Source organism: Lissotriton helveticus, chromosome 7, assembly GCF_964261635.1.
Source record: "Lissotriton helveticus chromosome 7, aLisHel1.1, whole genome shotgun sequence".
In the NCBI taxonomy this organism is placed as follows: Eukaryota; Metazoa; Chordata; class Amphibia; order Caudata; family Salamandridae; genus Lissotriton; species Lissotriton helveticus.
Window position 1 is genome coordinate 690840097 of NC_136068.1, and position 25434 is coordinate 690865530.

The 25434-nt window shown below is 47.3% G+C and overlaps 1 protein-coding gene across 2 annotated transcripts in view; it reads left to right on the forward strand.

Annotated features, from left to right (window-relative positions):
* CREBRF (CREB3 regulatory factor) overlaps positions 1–11247 on the forward strand; it is a 262024-nt gene extending 250777 nt beyond the window's left edge. For both annotated transcript variants that reach the window (XM_078653016.1, XM_078653015.1), the window contains exons 8-9: positions 4995–5117; positions 10224–11247. In XM_078653016.1, the coding sequence (XP_078509142.1) occupies positions 4995–5117; positions 10224–10339 (239 nt within the window). In that variant the 3' untranslated portion in view covers positions 10340–11247. The remainder of the gene's footprint in view (positions 1–4994; positions 5118–10223) is intronic.
* The last annotated feature ends 14187 nt before the right edge of the window (positions 11248–25434 follow it).

Genomic DNA, 25434 nt, shown 5'->3' on the forward strand with positions numbered 1-25434 from the left:
TGCACAGCTGCCAGACAGTCACTCGTCCAACAATCCATCAGCGGTCTGGGGGGTAACCCGAAGCAAATCTCCAAGTCCCTTCTCCGAGCCCCCATCCGAGCCTCCTTGTCCCGTTTCATCAGAGCCCACACGGGAGCCCGAGTCAATCACAGGGCCCACCGCCGCCACTCCAGAAATAAGAGACACTGCTTGTAAAGCGGCCTGCCTTTCCAGTTCCGTCTGCGACGCCGGTGGAGATCGCTGGCTCTGACCCCGCCTCCGAGTGCGCTTGCTCCGCCGCGGCCGATCCTCAGCAGCCCCCGGCCACACTCCCGAACCATCCTTGCCTGCCCGGTACCGTTCCAGCCATTGCCAGGCCTCATCCGGCGTGTTACAGAACGTCGCCACTCCGTCCACCAGCACCTTCAGGCGCGCAGGAAACAACAGGGAGTACTGAACCCCCTCGTCACGGAGAGCTCGCTTGACAGCCACGAAGGAAAAGCGGTCGCGCTGGACCTCCTGAGAGTAGTCAGGGAAGAGAGACACAGACGCATTTTCCACTTTGTACGGGCCGTTCATTCTGGCTTGTCGCAGAACAATGTCTCGGTCCCTGAAGTGGAGCAGACGGGCTATGACAGGTCGGGGGGGACGACCAGGAGCCAGAGGTCGGGCCGGGACCCTATGAGCTCTCTCCAAGGTGTAGAAATTTGTCAGGCCCTCAGGCGCCACCTCGTCCCGCAGCCAACGTTCAAGATAAGTGACCATATCATCCCCCTCGACGTTTTCGGGCAAGCCCACCACTCTAATGTTGTTGCGTCTGTTGCGCCCTTCAGCATCAGCCGCCCTCCGCTCCAGAATTTGCACCCTACGCACCAGATCCTCCAGCGTGGCGTCCGTCGATTTCTGGGCTGGTTCGAGTTTCTCAAGCACCAATTCCGTAGATTTGACGCGGTCCGCAAGCTTATCGTGGTCCGCCTTCAGGAGGCCCAAGTTCGTAGAGACCTGCGCAATATCCTGATGTAGCGCCTCCCTCGTGTCACCAATGGCCTTGAGAATCTGGTCCATCTGCTGTTGTGGAAGGCCTGTGCCCTAGCTATCTTCCGGTCGATGGTCGTGCGCCTCCGGGGGGGTCCTCAGCTTGATCCGCCGACATCGCACCAGCACCCTTCCGCGGTTTCCCCATGACGCGCTACTGGCGCGCTCAGATGCGTCCGACACCAGGGAACTGCCCCTGAAAGGAACAAAGGTCGCAGGGCTCACCTCCACGTGGTAGGCCCGCGTGCGGTAGAGGGAGAGGGCGGGCAGGCAGCACAAGTAAATGTCATGCAGCTACTTCCAGATGGGTCGTGAACAAAGGCTGCTAGCCATGCAGGCCGCTCCAAAACATACCAGGCCCCTGGTGGGGGACCGCAGAATCCGAGAGACAGGGTCCGAACCAGGGGAGCCCAAACGAGGCTCCGTTCCCCCTCTAGCGCAACACTAGGTCCAGCGGTAAGGGGGCACGCCAGGGAGTACAAGCACAGGCCAATCGAGAGCCACCCGCCGGTCAGATCCCGCGCCACAAGCTCCAAGGCGCCTCCACAGCGGGTCAGCACATTCCTCTCCAGGAGCGAGTGGGCTTCTGAGGATTCCCGGCTCTCAGGCCACCATCCGGGTAATCGCAGGCCCCCGAGGACCCGGCACCCGCTCCCGAGCCCAGCGCCCGGCCGTCACCGCCTTAACGTCCAAGGCCACAGCCCCAGGGTGTCCGATGCGCGGTCCCAGCGCCGCGCCCCACAGCACCTGGTCCGACTCGGCTATTCCAGGCGCGGCGCACTCCACAGCAGGGGTCGCGACTCCGGCCAGCCGCTGCGGCGGCAGCGCTCCTCCCGGATCCGGGCCGGCGTCCTCACGCACCCGCCAGGCACTGCCGCGGATCCCCGGGTGCCCGCACAAGGAAGTCGCGGTGTCCCGCACTGCCGGCTCAGCCCCCCGAATGCGCCGATCTCCGCTCCGTGATGGAGGGTCCGCCCCTCAAAAATCGAGGCCGGGGATCTGGGCCGGCTGCAGGCCCACCGTAAGATGGCCGCTCCTCAGTGGGACGATCTCCCGTCAGCCGCCGGATTCAGGGCGACCACAGAGCTCGTTCAGCTCCCAACTCCCGTCGAGGTGTCCCAAGACCTCCAGGGTCCACAACAGGTCGGCGGCGTAGCTGGGGCAGGGATAATTCAGGAGAATACACCGAGGTCGGCCCGGAGCTCAGGACTCAGGCGACCATGCTCGTCGGCGCTTAAGCCACGCCCCCAACTAACGGGAACACTAACCTGAATCTAGTAGAAACACCAGTTACAGCCACCAATCAGTGCACACATGTAGCATCCAATAGCAGCCTATATAAGGTGCCTGCGACCTCAGGCAGTGTTTGCGTCCAGAGGGCTGGAAGCTGCTACTCAATTTAGATTCTCCTAGGAGACAGACTGGCTCAGTCCACACTCGGGAGTTCTGCAGTTAAGGGCACAGCAGCTTTGCCCTCTAACAATGCTGCTTTTCCAACACTTAACTCACTCTCTTACCCAAAAACAAAAGTGTTCCAATCCCTTAAAGTACTGCAGAAACAACTAGCAGCAGATTACTGCAGTCCCAGAATATCCTCTTCAGTATCTGATGTATAATATCTCTGTTGCTAAAGGAGGCGGGGTTTAATCTGATTTCACTCACTTGCTGAGACAAAATGGGAGCTGGGGTGGATTGCTTAACACACAGATCTGAGCACAAATCAACGGAGAAACAGGACGGAAAATCAGGTAGTCACAGGCTATTTGCAAATACACCAGATTTTGGACTGCAAAGCCCACAATACAACAGGTAAAATGATGAATCACTGGCAGGTATAAACTTACATTTTTAAACTGTAACAACCACAAGCAAAACTGGTAAAAATTATGCAATCACAGGTAGAGGAAAATTGCTTTTAAATCTCTGAAAAGAGACCACACAAGTCTACCTTCTTTCCACCTTCTGGTCCTTGGTTCTCTGCAATGTTGGGCACAGGGAACCTGCAGCTCACAAAATGGCATTAAGGAAGACTTCTTTTTTTTTTTTTTTTAATTCCCAGCTATTGCAGCCCGTGAGAAAAACTTTGAGTGTGTTTCAGCATCTTTTCCTTCTGTGAACCCGACTTTGGCAAGGCATGGCTGATTGCAATCTCGATTTGGACTTGGGAGATGACATTTCTAGTGGCCATTACTTCTGTCTCTTGGAGGCTGTTAATTTCATTCTTTTTTTTTCCCTTCACAACCATAAAAGCTTTACTCCATATTATTCCATTTCTGATACACGCAAGTATTTTGCCTTCACAGTCATCTTCCATATGCCTGTTTGGAGTGAAGAAGCTTTTCAAAAAAGTGCAAGAGAGGAAGGCGCTTAGATAAGACCTCAATGTCCCTCAAAAAAATTAGTGTCATTGGTCGACACATTATTCATCATAACGCAATCAAACCGGGAAAAAGCAGTCCATATTCACTGGATATTTTTATTCTTTTCATCTGACTGTTGAGTTTTGTTTCAAAATAGAGTCTTAGTTTTGTTAACTTTTTCTTTGAAGTCTGAATACATGAAGCCAGAAATGAGATCATGTTTCTGGGTTCTTCCGGTGTTATTTGCTTGGCCAAAATATGCAGATGTGACAGATTCATACAATTACGTTTTTACCAGTACTGCCTAATTTTTTTTGTGTGCCTTCCTATTAATGAATGTCACCATCTGTGCAAGACTCTGTTACTGCTTTATTTTATTCATTGTCTAAACCCATATGAGGGTGAGATGAGTGAGGGCTATAGAAGTGCTTAAGGCATCACTTTTCAAAATTCTCTTTATGGGTAGTTTGCTTCTAGCTGTGTCAATTTGTGTAATCCAAATATGCTGGTCAAAGATTATACCTCCATAAATGGGATGCTCCCATCAACATCGCTATATGTCATCAATATGTCAACATAAAACCACTGTGTGCCTTTAAGGCCGACGTACTAAGCCCAAAACATTGAGGTTCAATTAAAAGAAAGGTTTCTAGAGCCCTTTTGGAAGACAGAAGGTGGTCAGTGAGCCTTATTGTTCTGAGAGAACTTTAGTCCTAATACGTAACATTTTTCATTTCTTTTTGTTCATGGTTTTATTTTTTCATTAACTGCTCATTTTGTTTACTCCAAAAATTAATTTGCTTCACATGTCAGCTGTGTTGGGAATTTGCATATGTTTCCTTCTTGTATATGTTATGGGTGTTGCAGCGTTGATATATTTTATTAGGCCAGCACGTTTAATGTACCACAATATCCAACTGTGAATGGAGTAGTGGAGCCAGGGATTAATCTCCTGGATTTTTTAGCTTTGAAACTGAATTGTCAGTGGTCTTGAAGATTCATATAAAGTTCAAGCATCCAACTATTACTTGCGGTGTCTTAATAAAATATCCTCAGCTCTATACCATTTCTTGTTCGCTGCAAGCATTTAATTTCCCTATTTACATTTAACAAAATACATGGATTTCATTATCCTGTTAAATCATGAGATGTTCCAATCCGAGGTGCATTGAGGGTGGAGAATGTGTTCCATAGAATGCTACTAACAATTGGGTAGATAGTTTGCCAAAATTGACTCCCATGAATGTTCACCAACCTTTCAATGTGTAGTCTAAGCTGTAGCACATAAGTTTGATAACAATTTAAATGACTGAGCATTCTGATATGGCTGTTAGGATCTCTTGGGAAATGTGAACAACTCAATGACTGTTGCCACCGAACAACTGAATTAACATTAGGCCGTGACTTTGAACTGTGTTGCACTTTTAGCAGGAAAAGCATTCCCCATTTTAAGGTTGCACCCCATTCAAAGTATGATTGTATGCGTGTAGTGTCGGTGGATCCAGGGATTCTGACAAAAATGTACTTGGTAGTTTAGCAATTGATTCCCAAGCCCAAACACACGATCTAATTCACCCACTTATGTATTTGTGAATAAGTGCATTTCATATTTGTTCACAGATAATTTGCTGTTTGTAATAAACTCCATCAAGCATGAGATTGTCAGTCGAGTACAGATGAAGAAAGAAGATGGTGAAAACAACATGGAACAGACACTTGACGTACTTCTCAAGGATACCCTTGGTAAGGCACTCAACAGTTAATAGATAGGATTCTTAAGGCCAGCAACCAGACCTGCTTCCAGATTAAGCACAGTCTGGTGTTTACTCCTATGTTCTAAACTGTCTGGTATTTCTTTTTACGAATTTGGTTCCCAAGCCTGCAGTTCTGTCCAACGTTTTACTTTGGTATCTGAAACCTCTTACAGAAGTCAGCTGTAGCATCGGTGTGAGTACACTGTCTTGAGTATAGAATTGGGTGCTATTCACTAAACAAAATCATAGTAAATACTTTAAAATGGTTATCTCAGCCTGTATAGAATTAGAGTTTGGTTTGAGGCTGTTCAAATTGAAGATGTAAAGGCTTCCATTCTCAGTTTTAGGGTGTAAAAAATATATTAAACATGGTCCAGCATTGGTTCGGATAACAAGTGTTTTTTTTTAAATTTGCATTTAGAAGTCGTAGGTGATGGACTTCATATTATTTTTAATGTTGGATGCTTCGACTGTATTGAGTATAAATCAGGAACAGAAAAATAACTGACAAATATCTGATAGAGACTACTAACCGCAGATTCCTTAATGTAGAATTATCCCCTGGCGTGAGACTGGATCCGGAAAACTTTTTGCCACAGCATCCCTGCGTGCCGACGGGACGGCATCACGTGACTCCGCCCAGGCGTCGTCCGCGTACGTGACGTCAACGAGGTCACAAGTCCCACCCCGGCACGCCTGCGTCAGTTTTTTCCTTTTCCGCGTGCAACGCAGATCCGGTCTCTGTTTGGGCCTGTTGAGCCCTTTTTTCTTTCATTGTGATCTTTTGGTGGAACAGTGTGTAAATTCCTTTGGGCTTTAAGACTTGCATGTCGTGTGGGCGCCTTATGTCGGCAACCGACCCTCACCTCATTTGCATGTTCTGTTTAGGGGAAGATCACGGCACCACTGATTGTGAAGCGTTCCAACAGTTGAAGCCGAAGTCGCAGCGGGAGCGCTGGATGAAACTACTCTTTCCAAGTCCGCTTCATCAGCCTCGGCAGAAGGTTTCAGAAGTGGCCGTCGTCGTCGATGTCCTCATCCCTCTCCGATGTCGCACGAGCGTCGCTCCCCGGTGGGTAAGTGTGCAGCTTATCCCCGGGGGCTTGTGTTCGGCCTGCCGGGGGCGTGGGCTCTCTGCGGGTGTTGCGGCCCTGCGCGTCGTCCTCCTATCCCCCGTTTCCCAGTGAGGGGACGTCAAGAGCCCAGATGGAGACATATGCGGCAGCTTTGCAGGCCTCGCTGGCCTCTCCTCCTCCTTCACCTCCTGTACGTCCGCGGATCCCTTGCATTGCGCGGAGCCCTCCGCGGCGACGCTGGTAGCTCCAGCGCCGACTGGCTCGGCTCCAGGCTTGGAGGATGTGGTGTTGTTGGGGTGCGGCCCTTCGGGGGTCCCTCCTTCGGACCACAGCGCCTCTGCCTCGCTGCAAACTCCCACGGGAGTCCCTGTGGTGTCGCGGGAGGTCGCTGGGGCTCGGGTCGCACCCCCGAGCCCCGCTCTGCTCTCTGGACAGGTGGCTGCCTTGTCCACGGCTGAGCTGATGCCGTTACGGCGCCTGCGGGCCCGGGAGTTGCCACAGGGGTTGGTGGATCGCCCTTGTCCCGCTCTGGGTCGAGGCTGGACGGGGAACCCTCATCCCCCTCCGGGCTTCTCTCGTCCCTCCACGCAGGCGGCTGCCTTGTCGGAGGTTGAATCGGCCCTGGCGGCTCCGCATCTGTCGGTGGACCACCTCCGTCACATTCTGAGCCGAGGCTGGCGGGGGGCTTCTTGTCACTTCCCTGGTCCCTCTCGTCCCTCCATGCAGGTGGCTGCCTCATTGGAGGTCAAGTCGGCGCCGTACCGGCGCCACCCCTTAGCCACTTCGGCACCGGCTTGGCTCCGGTCCCTGGCGTTGCGTGACTTGGAGGAGCCCTGTCCAGCTTCTCCTTCGGCGCCAGATGGTGATGACGTCCTGCCTCAGGCTGCGGACTCTATGGTGTCGGACAGGCATTGAGTCGCGGATTCATCTTCGGGCGCTCCCTCTTCGGAGGTTGGGTGCCTGCTGGTGTCCTCATTCCCGAGGACGGGCCGCCACGTGGTGGCTTTTTCACCGGCGTCATCAAAGGGAGGCTCTCCGCCATTCCCGGAGGAGCAACAGGTCCCACGCTCTTCGGTTCCTCCTTCTAACTTCCAGGTCTGGCCTTTGCCCGCCCCGCTTGGCTTCGGGGATGGCCGTCTTAGTTTACAGCCATCGCCCACTGAGAAGCTGCTTTCTCCACCACGGGGCCCCACGGAGGCGGGTGCGGCCTTCACTCACACAGGGTCCACGGCTGCGGGTTTTCTGCGCATGGGTGACCCGGATGCTCATTTCCCGGCAGACCATCTTTTGGAGGTTCTCCACCAGGGCTCTGGTGGGAGGGAGCTATTGCTTCCCGAGGGCTCGCTCCTTTCTTCCCTGATGGGGACTTGGGGGCGCCCCGCCACAGGGAATCCGTTGCCCCAACACCTCCTGCACCGGCACCTTCCAGCGCCACGTGACCCGTAGTGTTTTTCCCTCCACCCCGCTGCTTCCAGTCCACTTTTCCGGACTGCTTTTCTCTCCCTGCCGCAACATGTTCGCCTGGACCAGCGCTGGTATGTGGGCCCTTAACACCTTATGTGTGTTGGCTAGGGCCACCTCTTCTTTGTGGGACTCAGCTGAGTTCTTGGGATCCGCCGCTTCACAGGAGACTTGCGGCATCATGCGTTGGAATGCTGGGAGCTAGCGGCGTTTATTCTCCGCTCTGCTCTGGACATCTCGGAGGTGGTTAGCCTGGCCATGGCTTCCTCTGTAGCCCTCCGTCGCCATGCTTGGCTTCGGGACGGTGTGTTCCCTGAAAAAGTTTGGGAGCGGCTGGTTGATCTTCCATTCAATGGCACTCTGTTATTCCATGCCCCAGCAGACTCCACCATCCAGAGGTTCTTGGCAGGGCTCCGTCCTCCTCCTTCTCCTCCTGACATCCCCCCCCTCTCCTCCCCCCCCCCCCCACCACTCAGTGACTGCTGAGTTGATATGGTTCATGGACCATCTTTTGGGCCGATTTCCCTTCCTGTGAGGTGTGTTTTATGACCACACGAGTCCTCCTTGCTGGGACTGTGGCTTTGTTGGCTGCTGTGCGGCCCTTTGTTGACTGTGTGTTTTTGCTTGAGTTATATGGACAGAAAAGGCCCTGAGATTAGGCCTTCTTTTCTCTTGGACTGCTTGACAAGCCTTCCGCTGGTTTTTTTTCTCCCCCCTTGGCTCCTTCATTTTTTCCTCTGCTGCAGAAGTTGCTTCCAAAGAGGGTTCCCATTTCTTGGGACTTAACGTACCCTATGTGGGGTAGTGGTAGCTGTTACATAGCTTGCGCTCTGCTAGGGAGTTCTGGTCGCCTTCGGGCCTCTGCTCTCCATGGCGTTTATCTATGTTGCTGAACCTTCTATAGGTCGTGTGCGTGGACCCCTCGTAGTAGTGTATCCAGGCATTTCCTTGCCTTCATGCTCCTGTCCTGGAGGCTGGGATGGTTCTGTGTTTCTCACTCTGTCAGGCGTAGCCTACCCGGTCTTCCTGGGGCCCTGGGCTGTTCTTCCTACTTCCAGTGGCTTATTACTGCCGGCGCCGCTCGGTCTGGTCTATTGCCTTCTGTCTATGGTGGGCTTGCCTTCTTTTCCCTCGTTTCCTTGGGCCCACTAGGCTTTTCTTATTCCACTTCCTTGTCCTGGCATTGGATGAAAGCTCGGTTGCCTTGAAGGGGTGTGGGGTGCTTAGGCCTCCCTGGCCTTGCCCTTGGTTCCTCTGTTGAGAGTGAACTGGCTTCTTCTAATTCTTTCTTATTCCCACATCCCTCTTGGGTTCGGTGGTGTTCTGCTTGCGGTGTTTCGCCCCCTGCCTGGGAGGACGGGGCTATTCGCCCTGTCCATTGGACTAGTCCCATGTGGGACCCTCTGTTATGTCCAGGCTGATGGGGGCCCTTCCGTAAACTCTCCATCCCCGTGGGTATGGCTAGGGTATCTATTCTACTTTAAGGAATCTGCGGCTAGTAGTCTCTATCAGATGTACAAATTACTTACCTTCAGTAACGATGTATCCCATAGAGACGATTCTAGCCGCAGATTCCTTCACAGCCCGCCCTTCCTCCCCGTTCTATGAGGACCCTTTGGCTTGCCCTTCTGCACTCGCCTTCTGATGGATGGCTATGATGAGTGCGTGCGTTATTTCGCTCTTTTGACAAGACGTATTCTTGCTTTTTGTTCCTTCCTCTTCTTTGGCACTGTAGAGGCTGGATCTATAGGTACTCCTGTGCTCCTCTGCTCAGGTTGCTCCAGGATTGAGGCTGGCCTTCCTTTGTCCCTCCTTTCCCTTCCTCTTGTGTCTGAAGGTCCTGGCCCCTCAGCTACCCTCTGGTTTTTGGTCATTTAGCCATGCGCTGCTCTGGCTCCCTTATGGGGTCGTCGCACTCTGTGCTGGGGTTGCCTTGAAGGTCTGTCGTTCCCTGTTTGTCTTGGAACTGGCTCCCCTTCATGGGTATTGGCCGGGGTTGTAGTCCTGCTACATGTTGTCATGACATTTTGCATATGTTCCTTGTCTTAATGGGGGGTACTGTTTTCATAACTAGCAGGGTGGCTGCTCAGGGCTGTGCTCTGTTCTTTCTTCTTTACCTGCTTTTGGGTACTACAGTGTTGGCACTGCTCCTTATGGTGTTCTTCGTCACCATTCCTTTTTCTTTTCCATTTCTCTGCTGTTTCGCACACTGTTCCCATGCTTCCACAGTTTCTCTGCTGGCTCCGCATTGTGGCGCGGAAAAGTTCTCCGAAGAAAACTGACGTAAGCAAGCCGGGATGGTACATATGTGACCTCGCTGACGTCATGTACGCGGACGACTCCTGGGCGGAGTCGCGTGATGCCGGCGCGCAGGGATGCTGTGGCAAAAAGTTTTCCAGATCCTGTCTCACGCCTGGGATAATTCTACGTTAAGGAATCTGCGGCTAGAATTATCTCTACCAGATACATCGTTACTGAAGGTAAGTAACTCGTACTATAGTTGACAAACACGTTAGATGGAAATACTTATTAAAAACCTATCTGTTTCATCACTTCAGGGCTTCCAGTTGCTGGGCAGACATCAGAATTTGTGAACCAGGTTTTGGAGAAGACATCAGAAGGGGATCCCACTGGTGGACTTATCGGCCTGCGGATCCCTACCACAAAAGTGTAACTGGCGAATGGCGACATTGACAGCCACATATCCCTATGTCCTGTTAACTGCATCGTTGTAAATGTCCTTCTGTTTCTGCATGTGTGTTTAGCAGTATGCGAACATTTAAATTAGTTCACCTTTGTTCTTGGAAACAAGGAAGTACGATATGCCAGTGCATGATCCAAAACAAAAATTCCTCACTACAGAATTATCTGAGCATAAGATTTTGTTTAGATACTGCTGCTTCTGAAATGTATATTGAGGGTTGCTTTTAAAACAATTGATAGGACAAGCCTGTACATCTTGATCAAGTAGTAAAACTGTGTTTTAAGTACTTGTGAAAATGCAGGTTTTTCGCAGATGCCAAAACAAGAGAGCAGATTTATGTTCACAGTGAAATAGGATTTGCTGAAAGTGGGATCTTTTTGTTTTTATTATTATAATAGCTTTCGAGGTGCATTTTGATTTTATAGAATTAGTGAAGTGGATTTGTCTAAACTAAAGCTGAATAGTTTGCTTACTTTGCAACCATTAACTGTCATTTGTATGTGGCACACATACCAGTTGTGCTACGAAAAGCCTCCTCTTCAGAGCCTAAAAGAGCATGTAAAAGATTCTGTGCAGATGGGGGTGGGGGGTATGCCTATTCTTTGTGCCTTGTAGTGCAGTTGAATTTATAAAAGCTATAGATTAGTAACTTTTTAGAATCTGGGGGAGAACGAGAAACAAATCAAGAAATGTATAGGTGGGGAAAAGATGGATTTCAAGTGTATCCGTTTCCAACTCGAACACACTTTTTTTGAATGTATATAGGAAAATATAGATACATGCCACAGAGTCTGTATAGCATAGAAATACAAAGAGAAAAAGATGGCTTACGAGAACTAAATATTTCGGTACTGCCGAAAAATAGAAAAAAAGAAAAACTTGCACACTTAATGCGATTGTTTTATTTTTGTACCAAAGACAAATGCAAATGAATCGGCAGACGCGCCGTTCAACGTAAGGTTTTGCACAGCGTTCATGATACTGTATTGAATGTATAAAAAATATATAAATATATATATATATATAGATTATATATAAATGAAAACAAGTATAAAAAAGGTCAGGGTTTGAGAGTCTTACAGAACTGTGAATTCTTTAGTAGTTTTTTTTTTCTGTTTTGGGTCCAATTAGCAAAAAAAAAGAATTCTAACATGCCCGATCATTATTTTGCTGTCACCTTTATCCACTTCCATAGTAGATAAAGTGAAATCTGTGTACAGTTTGTAATTTGTTTCTTGCCAACTTAGAGTGGAAAATCTAATATATTTTGACTTAGTAGAGAGAGCTGGGTCGGCTAGTGTTTGACATTTCTGAGAATGTATTTCGCCTGTTGTAGTATACTTCCATCAAACGACTAAAACTGACAAGACTTTTTTTATTGCAGTATGTATATATGTAAAGAAGAGTGACAGAAAAAGCTTAAAAAAAGGATTTCTTAGTTGCCCCTTTTTATTTCCAGTAGATGTATTTTTGTGCATGTGAGAACTCTGAGGATTCGCATAGGCTGAAAAAAAAGTTTTTTATATTTTTGTACAGATACTTATTCAGATTTCTCCTGTGGCTTTAACCTCTTGTTCTGCTGAAAGCCCTAGAGGCTGTGACTGAGGATTTGCAGCACAAATACTCTTTTGAAGTTGTTGCTTTTTCCAGTAGGCTACTGATGAGAAAAAAACACTTTCCATAGCCAGTGTTAAAGTGGAAAGGCTGAAATATTTGTCTTGCTCTCATTGAGTTGCCAACCGAGATTCACACTGGTTTTGTAGGGTTACTTTTTCTTCTTTTAAATTTTCCAAGTTGAACTTTAAGCTTCTGCTGTTACTTGAAGCTCACAGCTGTTCTTGTCCATGTTCGGTTTGTTCGTCTGAGGCAGCGTGACTACTTCCTATCTCTTAACCTTCCTCTTCCCCTTTTCTCTCACTCTTGTCCCAGAGAAGCTTGCTGCTCTCTCTTCACAAGCCTGGGGTATTTCAATTTTGCTGCTAAATTTAGTGCACTTGGATGAGATGTAAATTAAAAAGCCAGAAAGAACACAGGAAGCTATTCTTGAGCCTTGGCCCTTTTGTTTCCTTTTGTAGTTTTGAGCCTTGACCCCTCTGTTTCTTTTTAATTTGTGGAATGGCCTTTTTTGAGCGAAAAGAAAGTGATGAGGCTAAATTGTGTAGATGATATCCCTTCTGGTTTTTTTGTGCTCTTTGTGTTTTATGTGTAGCAATACCATAAAGGTCCGTACATTATATTGATGCAGATTTAATTTCACCTGGCTTCTCGTGTGGTCTAGATTTTCCAGCCTGGTCATTGTTCCTCTTGTCGTGTTATGGGTGATGATCATCAAATAAATGAAGATATATTCTGTATTCCCCCAACAATTGCTAGGTCGTTAATATTATAATCTTACCAGGATGCTATGGATTTACTTTAAAAAAAAAAAAAGCTTCCCCGTTTTATTTACCATGCCAGATATAACTGGTGTGACAGACTGCTGGGCAGTATTATTTGACCACCCCAATTAGAACATGGGCCTCCTTTTCAGTTATTGTACCTGCTCCTTTCTGGCTGAACTTAAACTTGTTTTATGATGGATTTAAATATGCCTTAAGTAGCCATTATAACTTGCATGACAGCACCTTAGAAAACTTTTATGGCCAAACAACCAATATGTCGTGCAGATAAGATGATGCCAAAGACCTGTTTCTTCAACCGAATTAAAGGAATATAATATATTTTCGATGAAAATTTAAAGTTAGCAAAATGTGGATAGAGATATTCTTTAGTACTGACAGTCACAATTCATTGCATGCCAAAGCAAGTTTCTGAAATATTTAGTCTGGCTCACATAAAAGTGGTCTTGGGAAACGAGGGGGAATTGGATGGGCCCAGTGGTAAGCTAGCTAAGATTTACAACTGTGCCGGAAAAAAACATGTGTTTAATAGGGAGCCTTCATCAGACTTGTCTGCACTTGTAAAACTGCACCACCAACCCACCTCAAATCTGGATGAAAATAGTGTGGTTGGTATATCCGTTTTGCCCCAGTGGCTTTATATGCTTGTGGACATATCAACAGGCACACTTCTCGTACTAACTCTGAAAGTTTAATTTTTGAGTAATGACTGTTTTCTTGCTCCTTATAAAAATACCCCCTACACATTGAAAAGGAATTTAATTTGTGAAAAAAGCCCAGTTGTTTGCAACTGGATGTGTAACGTCAGTGAGTCAAATAGTTTTTCCACTGAGTAGATTTCAGACTACCTAGCTAGTTGCAGTGTCTCTTGATTCGAGTTTGTGTGAATGCACCACTGTTGCTGGTTACTCTTTTTTTTCTGAGAGCAGTCTGAATTACAATTTTTCAGACTGTTTTTATCCCTGCCTTTCCAACACCCCAGTAGCAATGCAAGAGAGAATAGCTGTGATACGTGCAGCAAAATAAATGTAGCCCTCTGGAGAACGGTACCTGATAATTCAGGGAGAGTGACTAATGTAATCTATCGAAAATCCTTCAGGAATTTATTAAACCTATCTAAAAAAAAGATATATAGGGATTCCTCAGGATTAATGATTTACTAACTTTTTTAATGCTGTTTCCATTTTTCTCAACCCCAAACTATCATGTCATAAAATTGAAAAGAGAATACCCATTTCTGAGTTGTTTGTAGGAGAGAGAGAGAGAGAGAGAGAGAGAGAGAGAGAGAGAGAGAGAGAGAGAGAGAGACACAAACACATCCCCCACCACACACCCCGCCCCCCACACACACTTCAGTGGTGCAGGTTTATGATGGTGCATGAATGCCTTTCTTTGATTGGGACTTGTTGCTCTAGGCAACATTACAAACTGCTCCCAATGCCTTACTATTTTGATTTTCACATTTTCTTTTCTCCATAGTAAATATTAAAAAATTAAAATCATAATTTGTGGGAATAAATTTAATAATCAGAGTTTTGTCTTTGTGTTCCGAAGAACGATCCTTTTTCTAAAATATGCAAATTGAGAAAAGGGCTCTGCGAGAACTTTCCTGCTGTGCACCTCGTTATTTATTGGAAACTTTTAGTTATTTAATTTACTGTGATCTCTGTGATGAGTCAGCATCATTCAAGAATTTTACCTTTCTATATGTGAGGATGTACCCACTCATTGGAATATTATGATTGGTAAGTTGCTTGGCAAGTGAAATGATTGCATTGAAGTGTTTGAGAATATCCAGTTTCTAACATGGCATGGTTTAATCCCATTTGAGAACACGAAATTGAAAAAATGATGCCCGTGCTAAACTAAAACATGGGGGAACCTGATTTTCAGAATATGCCAAAGTAATGTTCAGCAGCAACATTTTGCATACTGTAGAAATGTACGGGTCAGTCATCATTTATGAATCTCATTGATAGCCTAGTGTCCAAAAACTGTATCTGGTGCACTTTGCCTTCCAAGTGATTGTTATTTATTAAACTTTCCTTGGCTTTGTCAAAGATATTTTTTACCTATCAGATGAACTGATAGTGTGATTAGGTGCATGATTCCTTCGTTTTTTTATCCTGTGTGAAAGACATGGAAAATGACCAGGTTGGACAATTTCTAATTTATTTATTAAACCGATGTGCCATTTTATGGGCATACCATGGTGGTGCGCTTTCTGTGTGTGTCAGAGCTAGGTGAAGTGCTGTGCTTCTTTGACAGACTTGACTGTCAATGTGCAGGCATTGTGCAAACCGGTCCGCTCACATGGGTTCTGTTAGTTATTATAGTTATTTGTAGTCCGGTGCTGAGAGAATCTAGAATAAGGGTTGGCTTTTTGCAAGACAGGGAAAGGAGAGAAATTGAGTCTGAGAAACCATAGCCTACTGTTGGTCAGCCATTTCATGAGGTTTTTGAATCTCCTATGTGGATTCCATTGGTGCATTTCAGTGTTGTCTGTGTACTACCTTTTAAGTTAAATAGTTGGGCTTTCAATGTTGACACTTTATTTTGTACCTATTTATATATGTATGTATATCTTAGAAAAAAAGCACTTTGATAAATTTACAAGAAATAAATATATTGTGTTTTATATTGTTTCTGCAAATTGCTGCTAACTCTGGATGGGTTCCAAATGCTGCAGCAATTCTTGTTGTAACACTTACCTGGCCGTAAAATGTAGAGTCGAGTCGATTCTCGATCTGATCAGATATAAAGGTATAATTTAGGCCAAGCTGTGCAACTTTACATTTTAACCAGGGGAGACTCTGTGGCATTTAAAAACCGTCTAGATATGTTGTACTTCTTTGCGATGCCAGTAATATTCTGCTTCCTCTGTTATATAAATTAAATCTATATCTGAAAGTTTAGGTTTGCCCTTTTAAAGGAGAAAATCCTGTTGGGCAAAGAAAATGTCTGTTCCCATGACGGCATAAATCTCCAGACAAATGTCTTCTTTGGAAGAGCTTGCTCAGGTGATCCGTTCTTCCCCATTTTATTTCCAGTGGTTTGAAGAGGGAAAGGTTTGAGGAACTAGGGTGAAAGATGTACTCCTTTCACATGTGGTACTTAGTGTTGGTCATAATGATATGGGTGTTTGGAAATGTGGTGTTCCGTATTCCCACTCCAACCTGATTTCCATCACCATTAAATATAAGCTCATATTGACAATTATATTATATTTGTTTCTCCCTTAATGAACATTGGATAACTTTCATTTGTGCTCATGAATAGAGCGCACCAATGCCATTTTCACAAAATGAATTTTTATACGACTTAAACTTAATCTGGACAGTATTTGTTTACTAGTTTCCTGGATCGTCCTGTATTTGAATTCTTGTGGGAAGAAGCGATGGGGAGGCGTCATTCCGGCAAGCATGACAACTCTTCAATGAATTTTTTAAATAAAAAATTGTTGTAGGATGAAACTTTAACCTCAGTTGATTTAATTCAAATATCAACATAAAGTTAGATCACGATCAACACATTCAGATATCCATGTAAAAAAAGTTAAACATCCTAAAGTAATTAATGCGGTTTTCAAAGTTGAATATCTGTTTTTAAATAATTTGTGAAAACACACTATCAACCATATAGTCATTCTCCTCCAGAACGTGAAAAGAGTATCACTGCTAAATAACTAATGCTTTGACTTTCGGGATTACATTTTTACAGAAAGTATAAGTGGGTTATATAGCCTTTCAGCTTGGGGCAGTCCATTTGGTAGATCATTAAAAAAATCTTTAAAACTTTGGAGAGAGAAATATGAAAAATTCACTTGCTGGTTCATTGATTTCGATCCCGAAAGTAAGTAATTGATGTAAAATGTGGCCTCCTTAGTTTTTATTCGGACTAAGGTAAACAGCTATTTGTTTTGTGAAAATGGCAAATGATTTTCTTAATTGGGCCTCTAACTAGACAGTCACAATGGGAGATAGTCACAGTGGGTGCCTGCCATATTTATATCTTGTTTTGACATCCACTGATCAATATGTCAATTTGTCATACGACTGACCATTCATACATACTTAATTTCAGAGTATGTTGTGGTGTTTTATACTGTGCCTTACTTGTACATTCGGAAGAGAAATGCTGATTTGAATTTCCAAAGCACTTACATTTTTTGACCCTGTCAGGGAGAAATGTGGCTCTCTGATAAATATCATTATGAAGGAACATCAAATGGATCTAAATCCGAATTCTTGCTCTCTTGGGACTCTGTTTAGCCAGGTGATTGGACAAAGGCCAGGAATGGGGCCAAACACCTTGCTTAACAGAATCCTTCGTGATAGTTATTTTGTACTGTATGGGTAGTCTGAGCCCAGTGTTTGCTGGTCTTGGATAATAACGTGGGTAAAAGTATTATAAGCTTAAGAAGTTAATAAATAGCCCGAATAGAACCATATATATTGCTTTTTATTGGAGAGATGCTGACTAGCATGGCCCATGTGCAACTGGATGCATTCATATGTGTCTGCCTTGCTGTGATTGGTCATAAATGCAAGTCAGCATGGAATTCTTCATTAATTTGTGCATTTTCACATATTATGGTATTTATTTGCTGTCTTTGTTCCTTTCTAGGATTTCATAGCCTTTGAACCAGTCCAGGGAAGCCAAACTCCCAAACTACAATCTAGCGAGTGGAGAATGCACTCTTTCATAGACTTGCAATTGTTTCCTGCAGAACGTCCCACCACCAGACAGCTGTCCGCCTTTTTATTACCCACTAGTATCACATTAAAATATCACTTTTTATATTATCTTAGATTAATGACTTACAGCCAAGCAAATTCAGTTTGCTTTCCACCCACTAAGCAGGGTTAATTTCAAGAATTTTTAAAGCTGCCACGTCACAGCAATTATCTAAATCAGGGGCGCTAAGAGACCTAGTCCTACTACAGGTGTGCCCCTCTCTCAATTTTGAGACTTGAACCTCCAAAAAGAGGGTTGTTGAAACATGACCAGTGTATAGGTAGTTATATTCAGAAGTCATATTTGACGCCTGCCTGCTGGCAATAATATATATTTTTTTTAAACATGTTTTTATCTTTCCTGTTCCGCCTGGGTTTTGGATTTTGATTTCCTAGAATCATTTACTTTAAAATGTAGTACAGCAATGCATTGGTGTCCTCAATAAGCAAGGGAGTTTGGACCACAAATGTATTAGCACAAAAGTGTGTCTGTTTTGCATTGGCATGGCCGGTGCAGAATAATGTTTAAACTCTGTCCCTGGAGACGAAGTCATTAACAAAGTTTGATTTTATCCCCTAGTCATGGGTCTTTATTTTGAGTGCTGGGTAGTAAATAGTTCCACAGTTAGTGACCGAATTACACAGTGCCTCAGAAAATTCAGTAGGTAAAAATATTGATACTTTTATGAAAAGAAAACTTAATCCTGAACTTTTTGCCTGTTTAGGACTTGGAATGGGTTTGAAAAGGAAGTCTGGATGAGAAGTCAGAGTAAAAGTGTTCATGTTCATAACAGGAGCATTGTGTATTAATTTTGATTCTATTAAAGTGAGACATATTACTTTTTCAGGCAGTGTATTTTGAATCCACATCGCGATTGCTTAACCGAAAGTCGACACTACTGAAAGGGCATATCTCAGTTTAAGTCAAAACCCACATATTATATAGTGAGAAAAACACCAATGTGCACAAACATAATGCAATGTTCTCCTTCGTTCAAAGGAGCTAGTAGTGCCTTCGACTTCAATAGAGCCAATTGGTGTTAGATTTTTGGGTGAAGTGTTATATACCTATAGGGGAACTATTGGCACATCTCAAGCAAATCACTCTACATCTTTGATTGAATGACCGAAGAGTAATTTCATAATTTCAGCAACAGCTGGTGCCTACGTTAGGATGGTGCCACCATACTACCCAATCATGGCTAGAACTAGTATAATAATAAGTACAAATTAAAAAAAAATGGCCACCGAATGGCATGTTAATATATATTGTCCCTTTCTTGTGAGGTCATAACTTATCATGAAGCTGGGATGTAGTTCTGCACATGTTCAGTAGTAAGTGTTACTTCCCACCCAAAATACCACCTGTTGTGCGTCGCTGATTGAGAGGAGCTGAATGTCTTCTCTGAAGGCCTATACAGTTCTGCTTTACAAGATCCCACTCTTGTGTGGCACGTTTCACCAGTGTTTGGAAACCCATATTAATATCAAATGCTTCATGCAAAGCACATTTTTTTTCTGTACTGACACATGGCTGCAGTTGACCGTCACTACAGGTAAACTGTGACCCAGTTAGACAGAAGTGAGTTTCTTGTCAAAAAGAGCCTTCAGTCGTTTCTGAAGAGAAAGAGTGATATTCTTTTAACATCGTGTGAATATTATAACTAGCCATATTAATTTTGCTGGTTGTGTTGCCTGACCTGAATAACCCTGCAACGGTTTAGAAGTAAATTCTACAATTTTCTTTATTTAGTCCATCTCTACATGATTAATAGCATCAGTTTTGCTTAGTAGTCACTCCCAAAAGTAATTTAGTTTGGGAATTCACTGTACAGAGCATAGTGTCAACCGTTTACAGACCCATAGGGTAGGTGCTTCCATGTGCCCCGTGCACACTGATCCGTTTGGGTTTAATTACAGTCTTTGGTTTGCCAATTCCCAGGCTGAATAAAATGGTCACTAAATTACAATAGGTACTACGGGTTGGATCCACTCATGTACTTGTATACTGCGGATATGATTCCAGTGCTTGGCAGTAGATAAATCTGTCTCTCCTTCCCTGGATTGGTACTTGGTTACAGAAATTCCATTGTATGGTAAGGAACACTTTTGTTTTTAATTCTGGGTGCATTTAAATCTTGACCATTTCTGTTCAGCAGTTTAAATTTGGTTTATTTTTTTACATTCTAGAAATAAGCTGGCAGATTTTTAAGAGACAGGCGTGAATAATTCTGTTTGTGTCTGAAACAGATTAAGTGTGTCTGTAATTAATCTGTGAGGTTATGAACGTACTTCTAAAATATTGTCCTTTTTAAATTTCCTTTGAATTCATTATCATTATTCTGATGTTTGCTGTCATAAATAAAGCTGTTTGTTTCTTCACAAAACTTGAGTATTTGTTTTTGTCATCTGGTGAGTCTCAATTATATTGAGTGTCTGCACGTCTTCCTTGCAGTAAGAGTGGAGTTAGCAATTCATTAGTGTCTACAAAGGAGGCTGAATTAAAGTACAGTGACATTGGCACACAGATGATCATTAAGGGGGAGCGAGATAGTCACTACATGTGCAGATATGATTGTTCTTAGGCGTAGGGTGCTGAAAAAGGCATCAATTAATTGCAGACCTCCAGTAATCAAGCACACATTTCCACCATCAATTGCTTCATTATAGCTATGAAAAGCCTTAGAGCATGACCTATGAGAATAATTTGTGTGGTTGGCTATGGAAAAAATACTGCTTTTAAGTTTTGCCCTACTTGTTATAACAAGCTTCCATGATTGAGCGAGCATCTGGTCTGCATGCTGCATACCGAGAGACAACAACGAAAGCACTGGCATGTTGCGCAACACATTTTGTTTGCAAGAACACCATCTATCACTAAAGTCACAGAAGGTGGGAACATAATGCAATAATAAAGTAGCAGAGCTCTACTTAGCCCTCCTAATGCGAATGTCTTCGAGTTTGATAACGATTTTGGTGGTTTCCCATTGTGCTATCTAACAGGAACCAAGCCTAATCTTTGTGTCCCCTGTAGACTCTAATTCTAGAGACCAAGGTTCTCCAGCATCCCCAAAGAGCCTGCATCCAAACTAGTACCACACCTGAGAGTAGAGACTCTGAACTCAGGCACTGGTTACCGTATCCACTGCCTTGAAAGGGCATGTTCCCCACACACACAGTACCATGCCCACAGCAATCCGCTTCAAAAGGAGCCTTAGCTAGCTCCATATATGGTAAGGAATGGGCCTTGAGTAGAGAGCCATGGCTTGACCATGCCAGCCTCCTCCCAAGACTGCGCAGCAGTCTGCACCACCCACTGTGGTCGAGACCACTCCATGTTAAGAGGTACCCTCCACTCCAGAGGAGTTCTCATGTTGAGATGAAGTCCACTAACCAACGGTACCAAAGTTGACTTGAAGCCCAGTAAGGATTCAAGTTCATCACACAGGCCACAACAGGAAGAAAGTGATGTGTACCAATGCCAGACTACAGACAGACGCCAATATACATCAGCCCTAACACAGGCCATATTGTGAACTATCCACCTTACATTTCACAGTCCACACACAGAATATGCAGGCTCATTTCTGGGAAGGCCATTTCTGAAGAACCCCCCCCCACTTCTGGCCTCCTTGCAGTATGTTGAATCTGATAGATACTACTAGCCACAGATTCCTTTACGTAGAATTACTCCCAGGCGTGAGACTGGATCCGGAAACTTTTTTGCCATAGCATCCCTTCGCGCCGGAGGCGGGACGACGTCACGCGACTCCGCATGGGTGTCGTCCGCGCAACTGACGTCAGCGAAGTCACATTAGACCCGCCCCGGCGCTCCTACACCAGTTTTTTCTTTTCCACGTGCAGCGTGGATCCGGTCTTGCTACGGGCCTGTTTCGGGCCCCCTTTTTTCTCCATTCTTTTGGTGGAACAGTGTGCGAATGCCTTCGGGCTTCAAAACTTGTAAGTTTTGTGGGCGTCTTATCTCGGCAACGGACCCACACCTCATTTGTATGTGGCGTTTGGGGGAGGATACGGTACCACCGACTGCGAGGCCTGTCAACAGTTGAAGCCGAAGTTGCAGCAGGAGCGCCGCATGAAACTTCTCTTGGCGCGCCGCTTCAGGTTGACATCCTCCCCTTGGTCTGCTTCGGCGGACGGCTTCAGGTTCGGCCGAGGTCGTTGTCCGCGCCCTTCTTCGATGTCACGTGAGCGTCGCTCCCCGGTGGGTAAGTGTTGCAGTTTGTCCCCGGGGGCTGGGTTCCGGTCTTCCGGGGGCATGGACTCTCCACGGGAGATGCAGCCCCGCGTGTCGTCCTATCCACCGTTTCCCGGTGTTGGGGCGTCGAGAGTCCAAATGGAGACATACGCGGTGGCTTTGCAGGCCTCGCTGGCGTCTCCCCCTCTTCCCATCTTGGGGTGTCGACGGACCTCGCACAGGGCCCTCTGCTGCGCCGCCGGGGACTCTGGCCCCGGCGCCGACTGGTTCGGATCCAGGCTTGGAGGATGTAGTGCTGTTGGGTTGCGGCTCCTCTGGGGGCACCTCCTTCAGGCCATGGCATCTCTGCCTCGCTGCAAACTCCTTCGGGAGTCCCTGTGGTGTCGCGGGACTTCGCCGGGGCTCAGGTCGCATCCCAGAGCCCCTCTCGGTCCTTTGACAAGGTGGTCCTGTCTAAGGTCGAGGTGACGCCGCTACAGCGCCTTTTTAATTATAACAAGGAGACCCAATCAGCTGGACCGTGCGGAGCCACAGGGGTCGGTGCACCCTCCTCGTTCCGCTCCGGGTCGTGGCTGGGTGCGGACCCCTCGCCCCTCTCCGGGCCCCTCTCGTCCCTCCCCACAGGCAGCTGCCTCGACAGAGGGCGAGTCGGAGGTTGAATCGTCCCTGGCACCGCCTCATGGGTTGCCGAGCGATCTACGCCTCATTCTGGGCAGCGGCTGGTGGAGGGCTTCATGCCACTCCCCAAGCCCGTCTCGTTCCACCGCGCAGGTGGCTACCTCGACAGGGGTCGGGTCGGCACCGCCCTGGGGCCTGTTCCACTCCAGCTTCGCTCCGGTCTTCGATGCGGGGTGACTTGGAGGAACCTTGTACAGCGACGCCAAATGGTGCAGACAACCTGCCTCAGGCTGCGGACTCTACGGCTCTGTGCCGGAATCGTACCGCAGATTCGTCTTCGGATGCTCCTTCTCCGGAGGCGGCCTGTATTTTGATGTGTCCTCCCCGGAGATTGGTCGCCGCGTGGTGTCTTTTTCACCGGCGTCGAAAGCGGCTCCCCGCCCTTCCTGAGGCAGAGGTGTTCGTCGGAAGAGTTGTAGGTCCCTCATTCTTCGGCTCCTTCTGACTTTCAGGTCTGTCCCCTGCCCATTCTGCTCGACCTCAGGGATGACAGCCTTAGTTTACAGTCGTCACCCATGGAGGAGCTGCTTTCCCCACCGCGGGGCCCTACGGAGGCGAGTGCGGCCTTCGCTCATGCAGTGTCCACGGCTGTGGGCATCCTGCGTATGGGTGACCCGGTGACTCACTTTCGGGCGGACCATCTTTTGGAGGTCCTCCACCAGGGCTCTGGTAGGAGGCAGATCTTGCTTCCCTTTGAAGGTTCCCTCCTTTCTATCTTGACGGGGGCTTGGAGGCGTCCTGCCTCAGGGGACCCGGTGCCTCAACATCTTCTGCACTGGCATCTCCCGGCGCCGCGTGATCCGGCGTGCCTTTCCCTCCACCCCTCTGCCTCCAGTTCCCTTTTGCGGAGTGCTTTTCCCTCCCTGCCGCCGCTGTTTACTCCGCCATCCCGTGAGGCTCGCTGGCTGGACTCTTTGGGGCGCAGCATGTTCGCCTCGACCACCTCTGTCCTGCGGGCCCTGAACACCGTGTGTGTTCTGGCTTGGGCGTCCTCCTGTTTATGGGATTCGGCTGAGTCTCTGGGATCCGTGGCGTCCCAGGAGGGTGGTCAGGTGGACTTAAGGCATCATGCGTTGGATGGCCGGAGCTTACGGCGTTTATTCTCCGCTCCACTCTGGACATCTCAGAGGTACTGGGCTGAGTCATGGCTTCCTCGGTCACTCTCTGTCGCCATGCTTGGCTTCGGGATGGAGTTTTCCCTGAGAATATTCGGGAGCGACTCATCGACCTTCCATTTGATGGCAGCCTGTTGTTTCATGCCCCAGCCGACTCTGCCATCCAGAGACTCTTGGCAGGGCTCCACCCTCCTCCTCTGCTTATCCTCCTCCGTCCCCTCCTCAGTGACTCCTGAGTCGGGTTGATTCTGGGCCTTCTTAGGCCGGTTGTTCTGGCTGTGGAGTGTGTTTCTGGCCATTTGTGTCCTTCCTTGGGACTTTGGCTTTGTTGGCTGCTGCATGGTCCTTTTGTTGATTGTGTGTTGGAATTGTTGCGCAGACTTGTCCCTGAGATTAGGTCTTCTGCTTGCTTGGGCTGCTTGTCAAGCCTTTCGCGGGGTGTTTTTTCCGGTGGCTCTTTTGTTTTTCCTCTGCTGCGGAAGTTCTTCCAAAGAGGGTTCCCATATTTGGGACTTATTGTACCCTAGGTGGGGTAGTGGTAGCTGTCATATGGCTTGCGCTCTGCTGGAGGGTTTTAGTCGCCTTCGGGTGCCTGTTCTCCATGGCGTTGTGTAGGTTGCTTTTGCTCCTTGAGGGCGTGTGCGCGGCCACTTGTAGTGGTGTGCCCGGGCATCTCCTCCTCTCCCTGCTCCTGCCCTGAGATCCTGGATGATCCTATGTTCTTCCTTGCCAGGCGCCGCCTACTCTGCCTTCCTGGGGCCTCGGCTGTTCTTCTGGCGGCTTTGACTGCCTGCGCTGTTCTGGCTAGCAGGTTGATCTCCACCTGGTGTGGGTTTGCCTTCATTTCCCTCGCTACCTTGGGTCTTCTAGACTTCTTCTTCCTACCTTCCTGTCTTGGCATTGGGCGGAAGCTGTGTTGCCTTGTGGGGCAGTGGCTTGCTTTGGCCCCTTTGTCCTAGCCCTTGGTTCCTCTTCACCCTTCTCTCCCTCCTACATACTTTTTGGGGTCGGTGGGTGTCTGCTTGGGTGTGACCCCCTCCCCTGGCAGGGACGAGGTTCTACCTGGTCCACAGTTCTGGTTCCCTGGGGGGTCCTCTGTTCTGTATTGGCTGGTGGAGTCCTTTCACAGACCCTCCTTCCCTGGGGGTATTGCTAGGGTACCTATTCTACGTGAAGGAATCTGCGGCTAATAGCCTATCAGATGTAAGAGTTACTTATCTTCGGTAACGATGTATCTGGTAGGGACGATTCTAGCCGCAGATTCCTTCGCGGCCCACCCTTCCTCCCTTATTCTGCGAAGACCCTTGGGCTGGTCTTCGGTACTTGCCTCCCGGTGGGGGGCTTTATCTACTGTGAGTGCCTTCTTTGTTCTTGACGGGTGGCTCCATCTGGGGGCGGTTCATTCCTCCTTTGGTTCTTTGGAGGATGGGGTTCCGGTACCCTGCTGCTCTGGCTAATCCAGATTTGGGATCCCTGTCCTCCCTCCCCTCCCTTCCTTCCATTGCTATCCTCTGATTAAGGGTCATCTGGCCATGTCTTGCTCTTGTCCCTTGTGGGTGGTTGCCCTCTATGTTGGGGTGGCTTGGAGTTTTGTTGTCCCTGTCTGTATTGGGACTGGTGGGTTTCCAACATGTACCATGTCCTTACGCATGTTCCTTGCCTCTGGGGTACAGAGGTGGGGGACTGTCTGTGCTGGCAGGGTGGGGTGCAGGGTTCTGCTCTCTTCTTTCCCTGCCTTGGGTTCTGCGGTGTGACACTACTGTGTGGTGTTGTTAGTCACCGTTTCTCTCCACATTTTCTGTTTTTTTGCACACTGTTCCCATGCTTCCACATTTTTTTATCTGGTGGTTCCGCGTTGTGGTGCGGAAAAGTTCTCCTGAGAAAACTGACATAGGCGCGCCGGGGTGGGTCTTATGTGACC